Source organism: Cololabis saira, chromosome 18 (genome assembly GCF_033807715.1).
Source record: "Cololabis saira isolate AMF1-May2022 chromosome 18, fColSai1.1, whole genome shotgun sequence".
NCBI classification, from domain to species: domain Eukaryota; kingdom Metazoa; phylum Chordata; class Actinopteri; order Beloniformes; family Belonidae; genus Cololabis; species Cololabis saira.
In genome coordinates this window covers 31,908,695-31,932,765 of record NC_084604.1, presented here as the reverse complement: position 1 = coordinate 31,932,765, position 24,071 = coordinate 31,908,695, and the positions used below count along the sequence as shown (strand labels likewise).

General features: G+C 39.8%; 1 protein-coding gene across 1 annotated transcript in view; it reads right to left on the bottom strand.

The window, feature by feature from the left end:
* The window catches only part of lrfn5b (leucine rich repeat and fibronectin type III domain containing 5b), a 91,972-nt gene that overhangs the window by 25,257 nt on the left and 42,644 nt on the right, over positions 1–24,071 (bottom strand). The window contains 2 exon segments of the mRNA XM_061707354.1: positions 15,562–16,232; positions 17,113–17,413. Of these exon segments, the coding sequence (XP_061563338.1) occupies positions 15,562–16,232; positions 17,113–17,413 (972 nt within the window).

The following is a 24,071-nucleotide window of genomic DNA, read 5'->3' as shown; positions in this document are numbered from 1 at the left end:
ATTGTACTACATGTAACAGCTGAAGCCAAATTATCTGAGATGTAAAAACGATCCAGCCTTGCAGAAGTTACTACATCATCCCTCACTCGAACTTATGTTAACTTGTGGAAATTGAACCTGCCATGTGTTCAAAAAAAAAAAAAATCCCACTGTGTAACAACAGTGTTAAGGCTCAGAGAAGAAAGTGGATGTGGTTCCTCATGCGTTCTATCAAGAGTAAAATCCAGAGTACAATTAAAATCACCAGCAACAACGTGTTTGTCCTGATGCCAATGTTGCAATTCCCCATTAAGATCATCAAAAAAAGAACCATGATTTGGAGCATAAACATTCACAAAAAAGATAGATTTTTGTGCTTTTCTGCTTTCTAAAATAGCTACACCTGCACTAAAGTTGGAGCCATGGCTGAAAACAAAATTACCATCCCACCATAACCCCTAGTCTACCTCATCCGCTGGAGCAGAATGAGTTTCCTGCAGAAAAATATATCAATCCCATCTTGGACTACAATTTCACGAATCAAAGTTCTCTTATTACTGTCCCTCCCACCGTTCACGCTCAAGGATCCCACCCTAATGCCGCGCATAAGAAGGTCAGAGAAAAGAAAAACAGCAAATAGACGAAGGAGGAAGCAGTAAAGAAAGAAACCCATGTAATGCATCATCATGTAAACTATTTCATTTTCCTAGTCCTCATATTAATTTTACCCATAGCAGCTTTTTTCAGAATTGTTATAGGCTATGCTTCTTAAGACGGAACCATTTCTGTTCGTCCAAGAGGTCAAAACCCACCATTCTCTTCAGCACACTAACAGATCTAATGAACTTTTCCGGATCACCGAAGTAATCGCTGACTTTAACGGACTTTTTATAAGTCTCTTCCCAAAAAACTGTTTATGTCCTCCAAGGAATACAGATCAGCAGCCGCAGCAGATGCAGCATCTGATTTAGACTCAAAAAATCCATTTCACCGCCATCTTATCAAAATCCCTTTCACCGCCATCTTATCAAAATCAATTTTAGCACCGCTTATGAGGACAAACAAAATGTTTGGGTCCCACATCCACACATTAAAAACACTTCAACTGCCCCGACCCCATATAATCTATGCACAGTAGGGCCTTCACTATGATTCACCCTGAACGACACCTCTAAAGTCTGCGCCGGCGACTCCAGGAACATGAACACCTGCCGCCTCAAAGACAGGACATGCCTGACCTTAGGATCCTCACACCCAGTACTGGAGTTGAGGGGGAATGAGGGGGGATGGCATCCCCCCCTGAAATAAATGCACTCAAAATCATCCCCCTGTAAAACTGCCTTCCCCTCTTTCCATCCCTTATGTCATTTCATCAATGAATGTGGTTTTACTGCTATTTCAACATTTTTAGTCATCACCAGAAAAATAACACCAGAAAAATAACTTATTTGACAATTTTCTCCTGTTTCAAGTCAATTTTCACTTGAATCAGTAGGAAAATCTGCCAATGGGATTTATCTTCTTATTACAAGCAAAAAAATCTTGTTCCACTGGCAGATGTTTCTACTTATTTCAAGTAAAAATCTACTTGAAACAGGTGAAAATTGTTGTTTTTTCCAGTGATGATTCTTGTTTTAAATGTAATGAGATTGTTTTTACTAAAATGAGACATTTTAACTAGAAATAAGACAAATATTCTTGTTAAGATTTTGAGTTTTTGCAGTGATCTATTTTACTTATCCTGTGAAGGACAGAGTCATATCGATAAGTTCAGAAAACTGTTTTTTATTGTTGTGTTTTGATGTATTGGATGTAAGCCCAGTGGATATTTAAAGCTTACAGAAGGCTGCATTTAACTGCTGCTATGTCATTCCTGCAGTATTTCTGCAGCTGTTTTGGTCAGTGCTATTATTTGTAATATATTATATTATTTGTAATCAGCACAAATTATCTGTCCCCATATGATAAAATCCACCATCCCCCCTGATTTTTTTTTTTACAACTCGAGTACTGCTTACACCCCAAACTCACAGTCTTAAACTTGCTGGCAAACTTCCCGAATCTGCTGAGTTCTTTCTCAAGCTGTTTATTGGAAATAAACGGAGGTACACCGGACCTTTTATCCGCGCCGAAGGGACTGACAGCAGTGACATCTGCACAAACACACAATTAATAAAGATGCAATGTCCCACTGCCCTATGGGGAACGTGAAGTTCATCAGTCACCAACGCAACAACGGCCTTGTTCATCCGCGAAGCAATATAAATGTTATCATGTTCTACCTGCTCACCTACAAAAGAACATCCTCCATGGAAATGCCAGAGTCTGGCGGGCAGAGGTGTCAAGTAACAAAGTACAAATACTTTGTTACCTTACTTAAGTAGAAATTTTGGTTATCTATACTTCACTGGAGTAATTATTTTTCAGACGACTTTTTACTTTTACTCCTTACATTTTCACGCAATTATCTGTACTTTTTACTCCTTACATTTTAAAAACAGCCCCGTTACTCTATTTCATTTCGGCCTTTAAATAAAAAACTATCCAGTTAAATTGCTCCATCCGGGTAGAGTGAATTTGGTTGTGGTTGTTTCAGATGTTCTTGTCCAGTTTTGTTCTCACATCCGTTCCCTCAGATTCCTGCAACTAAACTTGGATGTACATTCCAATAAAGGTTAGGATAAATGATAACATGCCTCTGAAGTTTGACTTTTTGCACCATTACAATACTTATAGACAACTAGTCATCATATCTCCTGCTCTCTGAAACACATGTTAATGCTCAATAGTACACATATATGGTTCTTTAATATATTTGCATTATACTAAGATGCATTCATTTTCAATGGCTTTTGTCCTTAATGGCTTTTTTCCCCCTTACATTACTTTTACTTTTATACTTTAAGTAGTTTTGAAACCAGTACTTTTATACTTTTACTTGAGTAAAAAACTTGAGTTGATACTTCAACTTCTACAGGAGTATTTTTAAACTCTAGTATCTATACTTCTACCTGAGTAATGAATGTGAATACTTTTGACACCTCTGCTGGCGGGACTATCCTGACTCCATGTTTGATAGACGGAGGTGACGTCGCAGAGGACGCCATCCTCCAACAATCCACCATCTAGACCACAACGACCAAGACAAGTACAAAGTGCACTCATCTGAAGGAGAAAAAAGAACATCCTAAAGATGTTTGAAACCAAATCAAACTACGCGCCACTCAGACATTACACCACCGACTCACGCTCAAGCTCACACTCACACCGGAAACAGAGGAGAGGAGAAGAGAAAAGACTGTTCTCAGTTATAGCATCGGACACTTTGGCAGCATCATCTTCCAGCTCCGGCCGTGAGGTCGACGTGACAGTTGGTGCTGAGTAAACACGCAGATCTCGACTTTGCATTTGACCATTTCAATTATCTCCCTCCTCGTCCAGACTGCTGCGTTCCCAGAAACGGTAATCACATTCACTATTAATGAGCCATGGCCTTCTTTTTAGACCCATTTACTAGCCTCAATAATGCATACTCTTAAGAACAGCCCATTTCACATTTTTACACTGCGCCACCTCTTCCTCTGTGCGCTCCCATCCCTGAAAAGACACCAGTGGGGTTTGGATGCGTTTGGAGATCTGGCTCCAGGCTCTCTTTACGTGTCCTCCGAGGAACAATGCTTACCAGAGAACCGACGTCTCATGTGTGACTTTAGCTATTACCACCTGCTGTGTGGAGATAATGAAACAATGAGCTACGGCACGGACTGAAAGATGTTGAACTTGTTGAAGAAACCTCTGTTCTCTTCAATTAATCTTTCCTATTAACTCCCCTCTAACTGCAACGATAATTGGCTCTTCGATATGAAGGAGGAATAATGAACTCTTTATATATGACAAGTGACCACAAATTGCACACATCAGCACCCCAATGGGATTATCCCCACAACAAGATTGCCATTAAAAGAAGAGAGTCGTGGCCTCCGAGGTCATGTTGGTGTACGTTCTGCGTAAAGTGATTATGCTTTTGGATTGTGGTGAATACTTGGGGATTAAAGAGTTTATACGGGCAGAAAAAGCACGTGAAGAAAATACTTGGTTAAATATATGTGGAAAAAATACATTTTCCTTTTACTAGTAATAAAATTAAAGAGGCTAATTTTATTCACAAATTGTATTTAACTCCAATTAAAATGCACAAAATTTCAAAGGATATCTCTTCAAAATGTCCAAGATGTAAAAGAATCGATGGAACATTTGTACATATGTTTTGGGAATGTGATCTTTTAATAAGTTTCTGGAAATCAATTAATTCCTTCACACAATCAGTATTAGAAATTAATTTTGAGTTAAGCTCCAGTTTGTATTTATTAAATGACACACTGGATCTTCAGTTAGACCGGAAAAAAAGCAGGATATTAATTATGATCACATATTTCGCTACGAAATGCATACTTTTACTTTGGAAAGATGATTCCAACTTCCAACTCCAACTTTCAAGTTTTTTTTGGATCAAATTTCAGTTTTTTTAACCATTGGAAAAATTAACTTTGGAAAAATACAACCGTGGTCATATTTTTCAAGAATTTTGGTTTCCATTATTTTCAAAACTGGAGAATTTTTCCAAAGGGGACCAATGAGTATCTCTATTTTCGAACTTGTGCCTTATATGTATGTATGTTTGTATGTATGTATGGATATATATATAGTTTGATATCGCTGTTGCTGCCATTATATATTTCTTTAGTTTATTTTTTTTAATATTTATTTAATTTTGTTCTCCCTTAATGTATGTTTTTTTTTCTTTTTTTTTTCTCCCTAAGGTATTTATGGGGTACGACGGAGTATTAGGGCCAAACTAAGACAAAAAAATTACGATAATAAAGTCGTAAAATTACGAGAATAAAGTCATAATATAATGAGAATAAAGTCGTAAAATTACGAGAATAAAGTCATAATATTACGAGAATAAAGTCATAATATTTTGAGAATGAAGTCGTGATATTTTGAGAATAAAGTCTTAATATTACGACAATAAAGTCGTAATATTAAATATATTATATATATAACTTCACAAGATGCTGCTCAATATTCCTAATTTTAACACAGGGAGAAGATGCTCTTCCTGTTAGAGTTCTCATAAATTACCACTTTATTTTCATAATATTACGACTTTATTCTCATAAATTACGACTTTATTCTCGTAATATTACGACTTTATTCTCGTAATATTACGACTTTATTCTCGATAATATTACGACTTTATTCTCGTAATATTACGACTTTATTCTCGTAATATTACGACTTTATTCTCGATAATATTACGACTTTATTCTCGTAATGTTACGACTTTATTCTCGTAATATTACGACTTTATTCTATTACGACTTTATTCTCGCAACATTACGACTTTATTCTGGTAAATTTACGACTTTATTCTCATTATATTATGACTTTATTCTCATAATTTCCAATTTTTTTTGTCTTAGTTTGGCCGTAATACTCCGTCGTAATGGGGAGGGTAGGAATGTGGGTAGAATAGAAATCGTGAATGTGAAAATGTGAATTGTGAAAATTATTGTGAAATAAAAAGATATAAAAAAAAGAAAAAAAAAAAGCATGTGGGAATGATGTTAGTCTCTAGCAGTCGAGGGCCAGCAGGAGACAGAAGACTGGAGAAGAGCAGCGATCAGAAGGAGGTGGCAGGAGGCGGGGGGGGGCAGACAACAGCCAGGAAACACATCATAAGGGCTTGAAACGTGGGTCAAGCTCGTGCGGTTTTGTGAAGGACGCCATGCGGTTTACCCTCCTCTTCTTGCCGCCTGACCTCCAGCAGAGATCTAACCCGCACATCCACAAAGCTCCTTCCTCAGTCCCGTCTTAACTGCCTTTGTGAAGGTGCGCTGAATATTGAAGAGCCAGCGGCTCTGGGGCTGGCTTACAAAGGATGCTCTTTTCTCTCTCTCCCTCTCTCCTCATTGTGTTCTGCTCTACATCCTCTCTCGTCTTACTCTGCGTCTCTGAGCTGTCTTACTTTCTTCCCTGCATGTCTATTTCTTCATCCTCACCCCTGCTTCTCTGCCTCCCACCCTCTTCGCCGTATTTGTTTCACAAAACCTTCCATCTTACTCCTCTCTGCTTCGCCCACTCTCCTCCCCTCTCTCTGCCTCGGCCTCCCTCCAGAAATGCATCTATTATTAACTCACACCTCTGGCTCCTGCCAATAACCGAACCAAGGTTCAGGCCAAGCTCCTCCGCATTTTGATCTCCCCGTAATGAGCAAGAAATAATGAATAAAGTGCTTGAATGCGTTCAGTTTAAATGAATTAATTCATATCTTAGAAGTAAGCGTGTGTGCAGCTTCTCCCTGCAATGCTCAACCCAGTGGGTTGTATCCCTTGAGCTTTCAAACCGTGAGAGATATCAAAGTTTGTAAAAATCAATCAGGCACCTTCCAACTAGCAAAGCATACACCACGCACCAAACCGCCGCTTGGATTCCAGCAGATCGCTTTTATCGCGTCGGTCCTGCAACTGTAATTGCAGAATTTAGTTCCCACAGCGGAGGTTGTGTTTAACCTCTCCTGCGGCAGGCTTCTGCAGTGGCTCCCTTCCGAGGGAACAAGCATGCTGCTGTTAGATGAGCGCAGAGATGCGCTAGCGAGCGAGAGAGAGCGGGAGCCGTCCCTGGCGACTGGCATGGCCTCTTTTCATCATCTGCTTCCCTACTCTCTTTGAACAAACATAGGGGCTCGGGGATCTATCAGAGGTCCGCCACTTGCAGAGAGAGAGAGAGAGAGAGGGGAATTAAATGACTTAAATGTAGCAAAACTACTAAAATCTCTAAATGTATAAGCACACTGGCGGGAGGATCTTACAGGAGTCATACATGCGGCTACAGTCATGAAAAAGAAACATCTCTCTTTCACTTCTATTGGTTTACATATCAGGATTTAATCAGTACTCGAGTTGTAAAAAAAAAATCAGGGGGGATGGTGGATTTTATCATATGGGGACAGATCATTTGTGCTGATTACAAATAATATAATATATTACAAATAATAGCACTGACCAAAACACCTGCAGAAATACTGCAGGAATGACATAGCAGCGGTTAAATGCAGCCTTCTGTAAGCTTTAAATATCCACTGGGCTTACATCAAATACATCAAAACACAACAATAAAAAACAGTTTTCTGAACTTATCAATATGACTCTGTCCTTCACAGGATAAGTAAAATGGATCACTGCAAAAACTCAAAATCTTAACAAGAATATTTGTCTTATTTCTAGTTAAAATGTCTCATTTTAGTAAAAAAATCTCATTACACTTTAAACAAGACTCATCACTGGAAAAAACAACAATTTTCACCTGTTTAGAGTAGATTTTCACTTAAAATAAGTAGAAAAATCTGCCAGTGGAACAAGATTTTTTTGCTTGTAATAAGAAGATAAATCTTGTCCCACTGGCAGATTTTTCTACTTATTTCAAGTGAAAATGTACTTAAAACAGGTGAAAATTGTCAAATAAGTTATTTTTCTGGTGTTATTTTTCTGGTGATGACTCTAAATGTTGAAATAGCAGTAAAACCACATTCATTGATGAAATGACATAAGGGATGAAAAGGGGGGATGGCAGTTTTACTGGGGGGATGATTTTGACCAATTTTATTTCAGGGGGGGATGCCATCCCCCCTCATCCCCCCTCATCCCCCCTCGAGTACTGGATGTAATATATCATCATTTGCTCTTAGGATCAGCTTTTTTACAACCTTAGATGAATAGCAAATCAGAACACATGACATGCTGCTATTATTGATAGAGCAACAACTCAACAAAGTGTTGGAAATATAGTGCAGCTCATGAATCTGTGGCTTTTACAAGCACCTTTACCGATAATAATTTATAGTAATTGGGTTTCTGATGCCGTCCATCTCTCATATCATCCGCTATCTATACACGTTCATTCAGGGTCATGAAGATCGGACGGAGCTTATCCCAGCTCTCTACGGGCAACATTTAGGATGGCCAATTAGACTAAGGTGCATGTTTTGGGGCTGTGGGAGGAATCTGGAGAGGTGGGTCAGTGCGGTCCGCACATTGATTTGGCACGGGTTTTATGACGGATGCCCTTCCTGAATCCTGACACAACCCCACAAGCACTGAGCGTGAGATACTCACACACACACAACTATTTGTGCAGTTTAGAATAATGTTTTGGGATTGTGGGAACCAGAGTACTAAGAGAAAACGCAGGCAAGCACGAGGAAAACATGCAAACTCCATGTAGCAACCCTATAATGTAATAATTTCCTGAAAACGTAATAACATTTGCACTTAACTCAATCGAATATGTAATAAAACCCAATAATGTAATAACTTGACCAATAATGTAATAAAATATCCTGACTGATATTGTAATAACATTTTTACCATTAATGTAATACCTTATTCAATATTGGGAATCTATTACATTTTCAGGTGGGTCTTTTTTTTTTTTTTTCAAAACAGATAATGTAATACTTGACAAATAATGTAGTATATATATGTTCATTTTCAGTCCAGAGTTCTACATTTTGTGTTTTAAGTATCCAAGAATGTTATATACGCTGGATTTGAAACACCAGAATGACTATTGGGTTAAATTGCAGACTTTGAGTACCATGTAATAAATTCCCAATAACGTAATAAGGTATTACATTATTGGTAAAAATGTTATTACAATATCAGTCAGGATATTTTATTACATTATTGGTGAAGTTATTACATTATTGGGTTTTATTACATTTTCGATTGAGTTAAGTGCAAATTTTATTACATTTTAGGGCGTTATTACATTTTCAGGAAATGATTACATTATAGGGTGCTACACTCCACACACCAGAACAAGCAGCCTTCCTGTGCAACAGTGCTAACAACGAAACCGCATCTCGGGAAAACCTTCACAAGCACAGGGAGAACATGGGAACAAGGAAAACTTCACACAGCTAAGGTTGGTCTGATATTCCTTACAATTTTCATTTAGTTTATTGGAATTTGTAAGCGTAACGTTGTCTCTTCTGTTGGTGTTATTTTCTTGTCGTATGACCCAGCTTCAGCAAAGCTGGTAGCTGAGTAGCTGGTCACCTCAACGAGCCTCACGCATAAATCTTAATGAATCCGTGAAAGTCCCACCTTTGAATTAATGTCACAGTTTTGGTGTTTAGGTTCCTGTTTTATTTTGAAATCCTTGTGTTTAAGTTTTGTCTTGACTTCTTCCTGTCTGCCCTGATTGTCTGCACCTGTGTCTCGTCAAGCCTTCTGTATATCTGGTCTTGTCTTTCCCTTGCTCCTGGCTGGTCCGTACTGTGTCTACCCCCCCATGTTTCAGGTCAGGTTTTTGGATTTTGTCATGTTCATGCTCTGGTTTTTTTGTAATCCTGCTTAAAGCAGCACAACGTAACTTTCAGCTTTTGTTGAGTTTGGCGGCATCTTTTAGACAAAAGCGGTAGTGCTTTACCAGAAAGAACACTACGTTTCCCATGAGCACCAGCACGTACAGCCGGAAAACTCCTGTCCCGGTCACGTGCATTTGTTTTGATAGCGAATGAAGACGGGACAGACTTTCAAAACTACTTTTCTGTTTCACCAAGTGAACAGACGGAACGCAAAAAAAAAAGATGTTAAACTGCTGGAAAGGAACTGGAATTTACCGGGATACCTTAAACAAGGAAGCCAGGGAGCGGTATATGGAGAAAATAATGATTATTAACGGTCTGGATCCATATGAAATCCCTACTAAAGAATGGAGCTCCTCGTCGGAGCTGCACTCTTTAGAAAGGATTTACTGCCGCAGTTCTGCAGAACCACCGTCTCCGGCTACCTTGTTTAGGAGTGTTTGGCAGCTGCTTTGGTAAATGTTTGACTCGCCATGTGTTTCAATAAATTAGTATAATAGTACAACATACAGTACATGTTTTGTATTACTCTTACTTCTCTTTTCTTTTTTTGACTGCTATATTATGCTGAAGAGGCTCCGAGTCGTGAGCAATATTTTTCTTTTCCTCGTGAGATTATTTTTTTCCTCTGCAGCTACAGATAGAGTTAATGTTTTTTCCTCCACAAACTAGTTTTATCTGAAGATTGGGTTTAATCGCACCGCAGAAAGCTGCGTTTAGCTGGAGAAGTGGGGAATAAACCCATATGAATGATCCGACCCCCATCTGTGTGCGTGTTTGTGGTTTACTGAGGAACGTTATGTTTGGTCGTTACAGCCGCGATCCAAGCGAGCCGACGACTCTTTTACTTTGTTATATCAGATACTTGGCCTCCGTGGTTCTGCCTCCAAGCAGGAAAGTGGTGAAAAGTTAAACCATTAGCGATCTTTTCCCCACGTCTGTTATGTGGAGCTGCTGCAGCCACAACACAGCAACGGGTTACCAGCTTCTGCGGAGCTCTGCGCTCCACGCCCCGCCCATTTTCGTCTCGACTACGAATCGGGAAGGAGGGGTGTTACAACCAAAAACGTAATAACGGCCAATAATGTAATAATTTTGGCCATTTCAAATGTAATAAAGCCAATAGTGTAATAATGTGCCAATAATGTAATAAAAAAAAAGTTTTATTACATTATTGGCACATTATTACACTATTGGTTGTAACAAGGGGAAAGACCACACAATTATGAGAGAGAGAGAAAAAGAGAGAGAGAGAGAGAGACGGACATATCTTGGATGAATAAATATGACAACTATATGTCATCCACTAACTGCCCAAAAACTGCAAAAAAAACCTTTATTTCCAAGAGCTGCTGTCATATTTCTGTGTTATTACATTATCGGCACCAGTTATTACATTTTGAAAGGTTTTTTTTAATACCAGGCCAATAACGTAATAACCAGCCAATAATGTAACGCCTTATTACATTATCGGCAAAAAGTTATTACGTTATTGGCTCAAAAGTTTTATTACATTATTGGCACATTATTACACTATTGGCTTTATTACATTTGAAATGGCCAAAATTATTACGTTATTGGCCGTTATTACGTTTTTGGTTGTAACAAGGGGGAAGTGACGTATGCCGTAAAGCAGTCAAAGCCGTAAAAATGTGTAGTTTTTTAGTGTGGAAGGGTTCCTACCATGCTCCTCAAAGTTACATAGTGCCAGTGAAGGCGATACAGACCCCTCAGACCATGACAGAGGTGTCATTAAACCTGTTGGAAGTTGATGTACCATCACAATGTCTCTGGAAATATGATATTAAGGTGGAAAAGTTACATAGTGCTGCTTTAACAGTGCTTTTTGTTTGTTTAGGTTTGAAATAAACACGTTTTTTTTTCACTCCTGCCTCTGGGTCCTCCACATCCTTGACAGTGAATACATTTGTACATAAATCACCTCCTTACCAGAAACCTACTGCAGGTCCACAAATGCTGAACTCAGATTTGTTCGTATAAATGTTTATGAATGACAGTCGACTGACAACTGGCAGATTGTCCCTGTTCCCCATAAATTTGCATAAATCCTGGTGGATTTCTGCAAGGAGGGTATGATAAAGCTGCATCTTCATCTCGTAGGTCCGCCTGTGGAGGTTTTTCAGATGCTGTATATGGGATAATTTGAACTATAAACAAGAAAGAAAAGAAAAACAAAAGTAATTTTGCTCAGTTAGCTGTGCTGTGACAGATATTGACAGGACACGGGCCTGGCGAGCGGTGACTAACGAAGTTAATGTCCTTTTCTACCCCAACGGACCACTGAAATCACGAAGCAGGAATGGTTTGATGTGAAGTTCTGGACAGCCACATTCCCTGTGTGATTAGAGAGACCTCTTTATCAGGAATCTTCCCTGATGGAGACAGCGACATGAGTCAACAGCGAGTCTGAAGGTAAACTTGTTATATTATCTTACATCTCCGTGCACTGCGGCAGCCACGCTAGTTTGATCTTCAGTCAGAGATGCGGCTCGTGGCTTTCTCTTATCATTTCTGTGACCTTCAGATAAATGTGAAGACTGCCAATTGCGAATAATCATTCTCACCGTACCGCGGAGTGAGAATCGTAAATAGCCTTTCGAGCCTTCCCAGGCTGATGGGCAGCAACAATAACCTCACTAAAATCATCGCTCAAGCCTTTTTCCTCATCACCACATTCACGAATCTGAGGTCTCTACGCCAACAAACAAACCCCCAGACATCCTGCTTTCATGAAGGTGGTCATACCTGCTGGTTAGGGCTGGGTATCGATTCAAATGTCAAGAATCAATTCGATTCCGATTCTTTATATTCAGAATCGATTATCATGATTCGATTCGATTCGAACCGATATTGGCTTAGTGTTATTTAAAATGTTTTTTGAGCTGTTGCCTGAATTATATGCAGTGGTGGACAGTAACGGAGTAAATTTACTTGAGTACTGTACTTAAGTACATATCCAGAGGATTTGTACTTTACTTGAGTATTAGATTTCTTTGGTACTTATTACTCTTACTTGAATACATTTCCAAGACAAATATTTTTACTTTTACTCGAGTACATTTCTAGGAAGGCTGAAAAGTACTCGTTACTTTCAGGTCTGCTCCTTTTTCTTCTTCCCTAAAATCCTATTGGACACAAACTGTTTTTGTCAAAGGAGGAGACCTATCACAGTGCACGCTCTCCACTGGGATGTACGTAAAGAGGAAATACGTCAAGCCTCCTCAAAACGATACCGCCAAAGTAGCCTGCGTTTGTCAAGACAGAGCCGCAACAATTGTATATATATATTGTGTATATATATGTGTATATATACATATGTATATATTAAATACAATTAGTAGAGATACGGTAGAGCAATGTGCAATTTGATTATGCACTTTATATTAACGACGGGTTTTGTGCAATATGTATACTCCATTTTGGTTCCCGTGCAATATAATTTATCTCCTCGCACTAAGCACTTTAAAATATAAACACAACATATATCCACTATAACTGTACTCTACTGTTTAGACTCGTTTACACACTGGTCGTTGGTCTCCTGTTTTTATTCTTTGTACTAAGTTTCGTGTTGTGTTGTGGTATTATGTGTTTCTGTCTTTGTTTTTTCTTATTCCTTGTACTGATTTTCGTGTTGTGTTGTGGTATTATGTGTTTCTGTCTTTGTTTTTTCTGATTCGTTTATGTTCATGTTACCATCAACCTGCCAGGGGACTACAGATGGAAATTAGCCTTAGGCTATAATCTGGCATATTTACATGTGAATGTTCATTAATATGCACTGTCCCATTTTAAATAAATAAATAAATCAAATCAAATCAAATTAATTTAGAAAAAATATAGTAATTTACTGATGTGGAAAATAAGAAATTTACTCTTACTCTTACTCTTACTTTTACTTAAAGTAAATTTAAAAGCATTTACTTTTGGATACTTAAGTACCTTTAAAAGCAAGTACTTTTCTACTCTTACTCGAGTAATATTTTGACTGAGCTACTTTTACTTGTAACGGAGTAAATTTTGACCAGTAGTATTTGTACTTTTACTCAAGTACTGGGGTCGAGTACTCTGTCCACCTCTGATTATATGACTGTAAAATAACTAGTGAAATAATAATTTCACAATAATTACTGTGAAATAACTGAGAAATAAATAACTCAAACAGGCCTTTCAATATCCATTTAAAGTGCAAAAAAGAAAGAAATTGCAACAGTTCATGCAGTAAACAAATCATTTTAGCTTATCTAATTTATTCTGTCACCACGCACACATATTGCCATTAAGCACCTGCATTTTTCAGAAGTGTCATGACAAACTGTGTGTCCGACTACTGATTACGGATTAAAGTTCACCTGGCGAAAATGATGGGAAAAAAAAAAAATCGATCTTTAGACATAAAAATCGATTTTTAGGGATTAATATGAGAATCGATTTAGAATCGGAAAATTTTTTTCAACACAGGCCTACTTCTGGTGATCAATAATCAAGCACATTCGATTGGAATGTACACGTCATGTTGTCTTTCTTGTGACTAATAGCTTTATATTTCCTAAAATATCTACAAATACTGTCAAGTACTCTTCCTTATCTTGGCATTGTAAAGAGGAATCAAAACACAAAGATGTGAAAGGTGAGGAAACTCAGAATGTTGATAAAACCTATAAACCATCAAGTGCTTTGTGGCAGAAACCCAAATATCAGGAATGAGCAAGAAAATCAAGGACCGTTTTTAAAAATCACATGTGCTGAAAGTTAAAGTAAGTTAAAGTAGGACAACAGTACCCACATGGTGTACAAGCGACTGGTGTATCTCACATAATATCTCCCATAATGCTTTGCATTCGATTGGAAGAACCTGGACATACCTTACCTGCAAGAGTCCTAGTTCCTGTCAAATCAACGATGACACCCTGTTTCATGAAGTTTTGCTCATCTTACATTGTATTTATCAAATTTTAAGGGTCACAATTTATTTTTATTATCTCCGACACATAAAACCTTAGAATTAAAAAAGCTTGTCATATCCGTTTCAAGTTATTTTTAATGTACTAATATGCGATTAGGTAAAAGGTTTCTGAAAAACACACAAGGGAATTGGGAAAGGAAATAAATCTTGTGCCCCTTTGATCACTGGTTTATTTATACTGGTAAACATCAAACAGAAACAACAGCAAAATCAAGAGTGGACGTCCTCCCATTCTGTAGATTATCGTTTCTCTTACATCGACAAGTTAATTTACAATGTTTGTTTGTTTTTTTGTTGTTGTCGCAGAGTATGATAACGTCTGTGAGTAAAAAATATGGAAATGAACCATTCTCCTGGCTCCCGTCCACATGTAACATCAGTAATATCCGATTACCGGCTGCACCTGTCATGCCATTGGTGTCGGCTCAATTGCCACTCAAATCATTAACGACAGGAATCCGATCAGGGTTCAGTCTTTATGTTATTACGTGATAAAAGAGTATTGATTCAAACCGCGGGGCAGTATTAGGCTCTAGAGTCAACTTGTGCCACAAAATGCTGCATTGTGCTGTGTCTGGGCGTGTTGGGGTTGGAGGACCGGGACGCGGTCCGTCTACATTCTTTTCCAGCCCCTCTGGGACGCAAAGCACATTCGTAACCTCTCACAAAGCCCCGAAAAAGGTCATTGAAACACGTCTCTGTCTGCTTGTAGAGAGAGAGAGACAAAAATCGTGTTGCAAAGTCTTCAGAAACCGCGTGGCGTGAAGTCGCCGATGAAACTAGCGATTATAGCGCCCGTCGCGTCTTTGTCGTAACACAGTCTGTTCAAGTAACTGCTTTAAATACCACATGAACACTTATGGCTGCGCTGAGATGTGTAGCATCTCGCACGGCGTAACATTTTTGTACATAACGTTGGTTTATACATTGTTGTGCCCTTCATCAAAGTTTGATCAAAAGTTATAAAGAAGACTTTGATTGGTTATTAGGTAGAAAACAAACATTTCCTATGACCCTGTGTGCCTCGATAAGGAGCGTGGAAGCTCAAAACAAGGCATAAACTTTATGTCTGTTTCACGACGGGCCACAAATCCAGTTCACGAAAAAACAAGAGCCGAGACGGAGTTGGAATCATAAAGTGCTCTCCAGAAGCCACTCTGACCTGGAGAGTTTGTCCCGGGCACGGTGGATGTTTGTCGTGCCGTCGAGCTGCGGCAGGTCTCCGCTCATGGACAGGCTGCGCTTGGAGCGCAGGCCGGCCCCGGGCCTGGGGTACGTCACGTAGCAGCGCTCCCTGTACGAGTCCGCGTTAATGGAGTGCCTGCGGTTGACCCGCGCCCCCCCCGCGGGCACAGTCATGTACTGCCGGGACGCCTGCTGGGGCCGCGGGCCCCTGGGGGCGGCAGTCCATTTGGGCGGGTGGCCCGGCACGGCCAGAGCAACGGCGGCGGCGGCCGCTGCTTTGACCTCCGAGGAGTTATTCCGGTTCATGTTGTCCAGCTCGACGTCCGCGTGGGCTTCGGCCCGCCGGGCCTCCGAGGGCTTGGGCGGAGCGCTGAAGCGTTTGGGCCTCGGGGCTCCCGGGGAGGCCGGGTGCCAGCTGTGACTCCCCGCCGAGGTGGAGACGGTGCAGTCGGGGACGGAGGGTTTGGTGGCGGCCGCGGTGACGGGCGGCCGCTGCTTGGTGGGCTCCGGCGGGGGCAGGGCCACCCGCAGGCAGTCCTTGTCGTTCTTCTCTGGACGCAGCACCTGCTTTGAGAGGGACTTGGGAATCCCGCAGCCCTGCAGCTGTCCGTCACTGCTCAGGGATCGAATATCCCCCATCTCAAGCGCCTGACGTGAGACGGGAAGACATGCACGACAAGAGAGAGAAGAACGAAAACTAATCCGTCACACGCCCTTCGCTTCAAAACCCATAAAAATACAGAGCTGCAGAAAAGAAATCAGTGGCGTCAATTCAGTCAAAGCTAAGGTATGGCAAGGTTACGAGTCACAGAACTTAACTAGAGTATCAATCAACACGTCCAGCAAATACTCATCACAGAAGTCTGCTATGTAGCTTATCTGTGTGGTTAAGAAAATTTGAACTTTTTCAAATGCAGTCTCACTCACTGCAAAAACTCAAAATCTTACCAGGAATGTTTGTCTTATTTTAGTTAAAATGTCTAATTTTTAGTCTCATTACACTTAAAAAACAAGATTCATCACCAGAAAAATAACTTGTTATTTGACCATTTTCACCTGTTTCAAGTAAATTTTCACTTGAAATAAGTAGAAAAATCTGCCAGTGGAACAAGATTTATCTTCTCAGTACAAGCAAAAAAATCTTGTTCCACTGGCAGATTTTTCCACTTATTTTAAACGAAAATCTACTTGAAACAGGTGAAAATGGTTGTTTTTGAGTCTTGTCTTAAATGTAATGAGATTTTTTTTTTACAAAAAGAATTTTTGCAGTGTATAATAACTAGTGAAATCGATCATGTTGTTCTGATTTGCATTTGTAGTTATTCTATATGTATTAAGTAATAGAATAATCAATACAAATGGGTACAGAGTAATTCCATAAACGTATTTAAAAAACAAACATTTACATTTTCCCTTGAAACAAAGATGTAGCGGCTGCCGTACCTTGCCATACCCAATTGACGCCCCTGAAACCCATAAAAATACAGAGCAGCAGAAAAGAAATGACAGAGACTCGGAGCAGACTGACCTTATCTGCATCTCCTTGGTTACACACCCGGTAGCGGACAATGAGGAAGATGATGAAAGCGAGCACGGAGGCCACGATAATCCCTCCGATGATAACCACAATGGTCCCGCCGAGGAACTGGGACTGCATGAAATGGCATCTCAGGTACTGCGGGTCGGTGGTGAAGTGGATGCAGCCGATCACCCTGGTGGCGGTCAGCGAGGTCACCTGGTCGTCATAGATGGCCAGCACGCACAGGTCGTAGTGCGTGCCAGCCGCCAGATTGTTCACCAGAATGCTCTTGCTGGTCGGGGGTATCATTCTGGAGGAAGAGAGAAATCAGATTTTGCAGATCAGGGAGGTTTAAATGAAAAGGGACCGAATCAAATCAGATTATCCAGCTTACTGTTGTCGGGATAAAATGACATGATCATCGTTTATCTCTCAGTGGGTTCTTTTAAGATGCGTCTAGACGCAATCTTTTGTGACATTTGATGCAGTACTCGAGTTGAGGGGGGATGAGGGGGGATGGCATCCCCCCTGAAATAAAAACGGTCCAAATCATCCCCCCTGTAAAAACTGCCATCCCCCCTTTCCATCCCTTATGTTATTTCATCAATGAATGTGGTTTTACTGCTATTTCAACATTTAGAGTCATCACCAGAAAAATAACACCAGAAAAATAACTTATTTGACTATTTTTTACCTGTTTCAAGTAAATTTTCACTTGAAATAAGCAGAAAAATCTGCCAGTGGAACAAGATTTATCTTCTCATTACAAGCAAAAAAATCTTGTTCCACTGGCAGATTTTTGTACTTATTTTAAGTGAAAATCTACTCTAAACAGGTGAAAATTGTTGTTTTTTGCAGTGATGAGTCTGTTTTTAAGTGTAATGAGATTTTTTTTTACTAAAATGAGACATTTTAACTAGAAATTAAAGCTGCAAGCAGCGATGAACGGGCCCTCGCACTCACGGCCACCGCCCACCATAAGCATATCAGAAATGACACCACCCACGACTTCCTATGTCAAACCATTCAAAAGTTATAGCAGAAAAAAGGGACAACCAATCAGAAGAAGGGGCGGGGCTAATTCAGGCCAATGAAGCTCAAGGGTTCATTACAGAATCCCATGACACCACCCACGACTCTTTATGTCAAAACATTCAAATGTTATAGCAGGAAATAGGGACAACCAATCAGAAGAAGGGGCGGGGCTAATTTTCGCCAATTATGGTCAAGGACTCAATACCGAGTCCGATGACACCACCCACGACTCTTTATGTCAAACCTTTCAAAAGTTATGGGAGAGAAAGGTATTCTAGTGGGCGCTGTTGAGCCGTTAGGCCACGCCCATTAATGCAAACCATGAAATATCAAATGTATCGACAGGCCTGGCTTTTCTTTAAGTTGCGACATGATACAGGTGTGTACCGATTTTCGTTCATGTACGTCAAACCGTATTATGGGGCTTGAGGCGCAAAGTTTTTTCTGTCCGAACCAATCAAATGAAGGGTGGGCGCGCTTTTTGCCGTCTAGCGTCGCCACGGTAACGCTTTTGAAAGAGAAAAGTAATGCGTGGTGTCGGAGGATGGAGACGCACGTTTTGATGTATAACACACCTGGGTGCACGTTACGGTTCGGGCTGAATTAATGACCGAAGAAAGGGCATAAATTGCGCCAAAATTACACGATTAATTCAAAATGTTCAAAATGGCTGACTTCCTGTTCGGTTTCGGCCATGGCGCCGAGAGACTTTCCTTTAAGTTGCGACATGATACAGGTGTGTACCGATTTTTGTGCATGTACGTCAAACCGTATTGTGGGGCTTGAGGCACAAAGTTTTATCTGTATGGACCAATCAGATGAATTGGGGGCGCGCTTTTTGGCGTCTATCATCGCCACGGTAACGCTTTTGACTGAGAAAAGTTATGCACGTTATTGCAGGATGGAGACGCACATTTTCATGTATAACACACCTGGGTGCACGTTACGGTTCTGGCGAAGAAGCGGCTGAAGGAATGGCATAAATTGCGCCAAAATTACATGATTAATTCAAACTGGCCGACTTCCTGTTGGGTTTCGGCCATGGCGCCAGGAGACTTTTCTTTAAGTTGTGCTATGATACAGGTGTGTACCGATAAAGGAAGCTCTGAAAACCTTAACAAACCATGGTTTACTATAGAACTTAGGAAATCCGCAAATTCAAAATTTAATGTCTATGAGTTTTGGTTCAAATATAAATCATTGGTATAGTATGCATAAATGGCTTTATGAGGGTGACACTTCCATTATAGATAAAATGTATTTCAAAATGGTTTTCAAAAATGAAAGGACACATGAGTCTATCTTTCTTGAAAAGTTAATTTAATTACTGATACTTATTAAAATATACATTTTGTTAAGGAAATCTATTAATTTTGAGATAAATAACGGTCGCCCCCAATTACTTTTTTAAGGTCGTTGCCCTATTAATGTAGGTTTAAAAACACTAAAATACCTTTGTTTTAAGTTTTCACATATATGCACACTACATTCCAAATGTTTGGAAAATGGCCAAATACATCTTTATTTTAAGTATTTTAAAAATAGGCCTCTCAAAGGCCTTATACATCATTGACCCACAATTGTGATTCAGGCTTAAAGCTCCCCTGCTACACGTCATTCAGGCAGCCAATCAGCACAGAGCCTCATTAACATAGCCCCCCCTCCCCTCAGAATCCCTCATAGACAAGGTTAGAAACGGTAAAAATAAAGACATGGCCCAGAGGCTGAATTTCTCATTTATGTAGAAAAAACCTTCAAAAGCTTGTTTTTAAGACATTCAATGCCTGTTTAAAATATACATTAAATGCCATAATAGGTCACCTTTAAATAATTTTTAAGCAAATGAAGCAACGGTAAATTCTCGCCAAATACAGTAAATTCCAGTTGTCCCTGAACGCACCAGGAGGATAATCGGCTTTTTAGAATTCCGACCGGTCCCTGAATGCACCTCCTCCGCGGCGCGGCGCGGTCCCGACCAGATCTCGGCTGAGGGCCGATAATAATATAATAAAATTGCAAAGCTGCTGTGAAATAAGGTGTAATACATGCACTGTAATTATTTTCTGTATAAAAATTGAATGTAAAAAGACGGGTTTGACTCAAAATCAGTGTGGTTTTATTTAAGTGGTCTCTGTCTCGGTAGAAGACAGAGACATGAAAGACATGAAAAAATCGAGCTGCATTACAGACATGCGCCGCCGAAATACATCGGTGAAAACTATTCCACAGGAATATTTCACCATAGATGTCTTAAGACGACTCTACAATTATGCACACAATAAAAAAATACTTACAGATTAGGTTGGGACTCGTGTGAAAACACTGGAGGATTCATTTCGTGTGAGGAACGTCAATACGGTGCGCACGCAACGTCCCCCCGCTCCCCCCCTCCTCCCTCCCCCTCGGCCTCCGCTCCGCTGCAGGAGCCAGCTTGCTTTAAATCCAATGGATTTAAATAAATATTCATTACCAATCGTGCGTTTTACGCACCTTAATGCCAAAAATATATTTTCACATCACAGTAAACAATATTTTTACGAAGTTTACGAAGTTAATTGGACATGGCATGACAAAAATATGATTTAATTGTATATGAATACATTTTTGGAAAAAGAGAGTTACAAAGTTCTTCAAAAGCGATATGTACCAGCGTATGATTTTTTAGTCATGTCGAAATGTATCTAAATCTGACATTTTATTGTCTTAAGACCAAGCCTATGATTTTAAATTATTATTTTACCAAAAAATAGTGACGTAAAATGGCAGTTCCCTTCAAGTTATGACCACGATACTCAACACAGTTAATAAGGACGCTTATGACAATAATATGTGTCGATTTCATTGTGATTGGATGAATGAAACAGCAATGACAGCACATAATTTGATGAAAAATGTATACCTGACCAAAAGGTGGCGCTATGGATTTCAATCCAAGATTGTCATATCCACTTGTTCAGAATGGAAGCCTGATTACATGTATTGATTTTGGGTCAATTTGGACCAAGTATGTTTAAGTTACAACAACTTTTATGTTCATGGCGAGACACAGAAATTTGACCACCTCTAACGGCAACGCCCTTTGAGAAAAACGTACAGTTTTCTCTGTCAGTCATCGTCAATGTCTTACCTATTATCTGACCAACTTTGAGATCATTAATCTCATCTCGCTTGGAGCACAGATGCATACTAGAAGACATGACAATTCCTGGTGCCAACAGGTGGCGCTACAACCGATCCCGAATATTCCACCATAGATGTCTTCAGGCTCAGCCTACAACCATACACATACGTTTTCAACCACATCAAATCATGTATTGCTGAATTACAGCCAATTGATGTTTGATGGCGAAGCTTAAAAATGACCTCAAACTTCGCCGAATAACTACGGTCAAGCCCTCTGCTAAAAACTTAAAAGCTTCGCAATTTAGCGTCGGCCATGTGTATAGATTGTACAAACCAAGTTGTGAGCCAATCTGATAAAATCTCTAGGAGGAGTTCGTTAAAGTACGAGGCCTAGAAATGATCAGAATTCATCAAAAATGACATTTTCTATTCAAAATGACGGACTTCCTGTGTAACTTAGAGCATGGGTCCAAGAGACTTTTTTGTAGGGCTTTGTCTGATATAATAGACACATAAAGGACATTGCTGTAAGTCAAACCATATTATGGGGCTCGTCGAAAAACATAAAATAGGTGGCGCTATAGAGCCCATTCTTGTGGACCCATGCCTGTCGCCCATAAAATACGTAATTTTACGCGACTCTGGAAGCGTGTGCAAAATTTGGTGAGTTTTTGAGCATTTTAAGGCCTCCAAAAAGGCAATTCATTTACGGCGAGAATAATAATAATAATAATAATAATTAAAGCTGCAAGCAGCGATGAACGGGCCCTCGCACTCACGGCCACCGCCCCCATAAGCATATCAGAAATGACACCACCCACGACTTCCTATGTCAAACCATTCAAAAGTTATAGCAGAAAAAAGGGACAACCAATCAGAAGAAGAGGCGGGGCTAATTCAGGCCAATGAAGGTCAAGGACTCCATACAGAATCTGATGACACCACCCACGACTCTCTATGTCAAACCATTCAAAAGTTATAGCAGAAAATCGGGACAACCAATCAGAAGAAGGGGCGGGGCTAATTAAGGTCAAAGAAGCTCAAGGACTCATTACAGAATCCCATGACACCACCCACAACTTCCTATGTCAAAACATTCAAATGTTATAGCAGGAAATAGGGACAACCAATCAGAAGAAGGGGCGGGGCTCATTTTCGCCAATTATGGTCAAGGACTCAATACCTAGTCCCATGACACCACCCACGACTCTTTATGTCAAACCTTTCAAAAGTTATGGCAGAGAAAAGTATTCTAGTGGGCGCTGTTGAGCCGTTAGGCCACGCCCATTAATGCAAACCATGAAATATCAAATGTATCGACAGGCCTGGCTTTTCTTTAAGTTGCGACATGATACAGGTGTGTACCGATTTTTGTTCATGTACGTCAAACCGTATTATGGGGCTTGAGGCGCAAAGTTTTTTCTGTCTGAACCAATCAGATGAAGGGTGCGCGCGCTTTTTGCCGTCTAGCATCGCCACGGTAACGCTTTTGAAAGAGAAAAGTAATGCGTGGTGTCGGAGGATGGAGATGCACGTTTTGATGTATAACACACCTGGGTGCACGTTACGTTCGGGCCGTATTAATGACCGAAGAAATGGCATAAATTGCGCCAAAATTACACGATTAATTCAAAATGTTCAAAATGGCCGACTTCCTGTTCGGTTTCGGCCATGGCCCCAAGAGACTTTTCTTTAAGTTGTGACATGATACAGGTGTGTACCGATTTTGGTGCATGTACGTCAAACCGTATTGTGGGGCTTGAGGCACAAAGTTTTCTAGGGGGCGCTGTTGAGCCATTAGGTCCCGCCCATTAATGCAAACCATTAAATATCAAATTTTTCACCAGGCCTGGCTCAGTGTTTCGAGAGGAGGTAGTAAAACGTTAATACCTGAAGCAACAGCAGGACTGGTGTCATCACCATCACCACCTTTGAACAGCCAATATGCTTACAGTGTTTTTTCATACACGTATAGTTCATACAGGAAGATAGTGTAGCCTTTGTCTCACTTGATTTGGCCTTGTATTCATATACATACTAATTGAATGATTATAGGCTATCCCATTTGTTGCCCAAATAAATCATTTCAAAATCAGTAAATAATTAAAATCAGTACTCGAGTTGTAAAAAAAAAAAATCAGGGGGGATGGTGGATTTGATATGGGGACAGATAATTGTGCTGATTACAAATAATATAATATATTACAAATAATAGCAGTGACCAAAACACCTGCAGAAATACTGCAGGAATGACATAGCAGCAGTTAAATGCAGCCTTCTGTAAGCTTTAAATATCCACTGGGCTTACATCAAATACATCAAAACACAACAATAAAAAACACTTTTCTGAACTTATCAATATGACTCTGTCCTTCACAGGATAAGTAACACGGATCACTGCAAAAACTCTAAATCTTAACAAGAATATTTGTCTTATTTCTAGTTAAAATGTCTCATTTTAGTAAAAAAATCTCATTACACTTAAAACAAGACTCATCACTGGAAAAAACAACAATTTTCCCCTGTTTCAAGTAGATTTTCACTTGTAATAAATAGAAAAATCTGCATGTGGAATAAGATTGTTTTGCTTGTAATGAGAAGATAAATCTTGTCCCATTGGCAGATTTTTCTACTTATTTCAAGTGAACATTTACTTGAAACAGGTGAAAATTGTCAAATAAGTTATTTTTCTGGTGATGACTCTAAATGTTGAAATAGCAGTAAAACCACATTCATTGATGAAATGACATAAGGGATGGAAAGGGGGGATGGCAGTTTTACAGGGGGGATGATTTGGACCGTTTTTATTT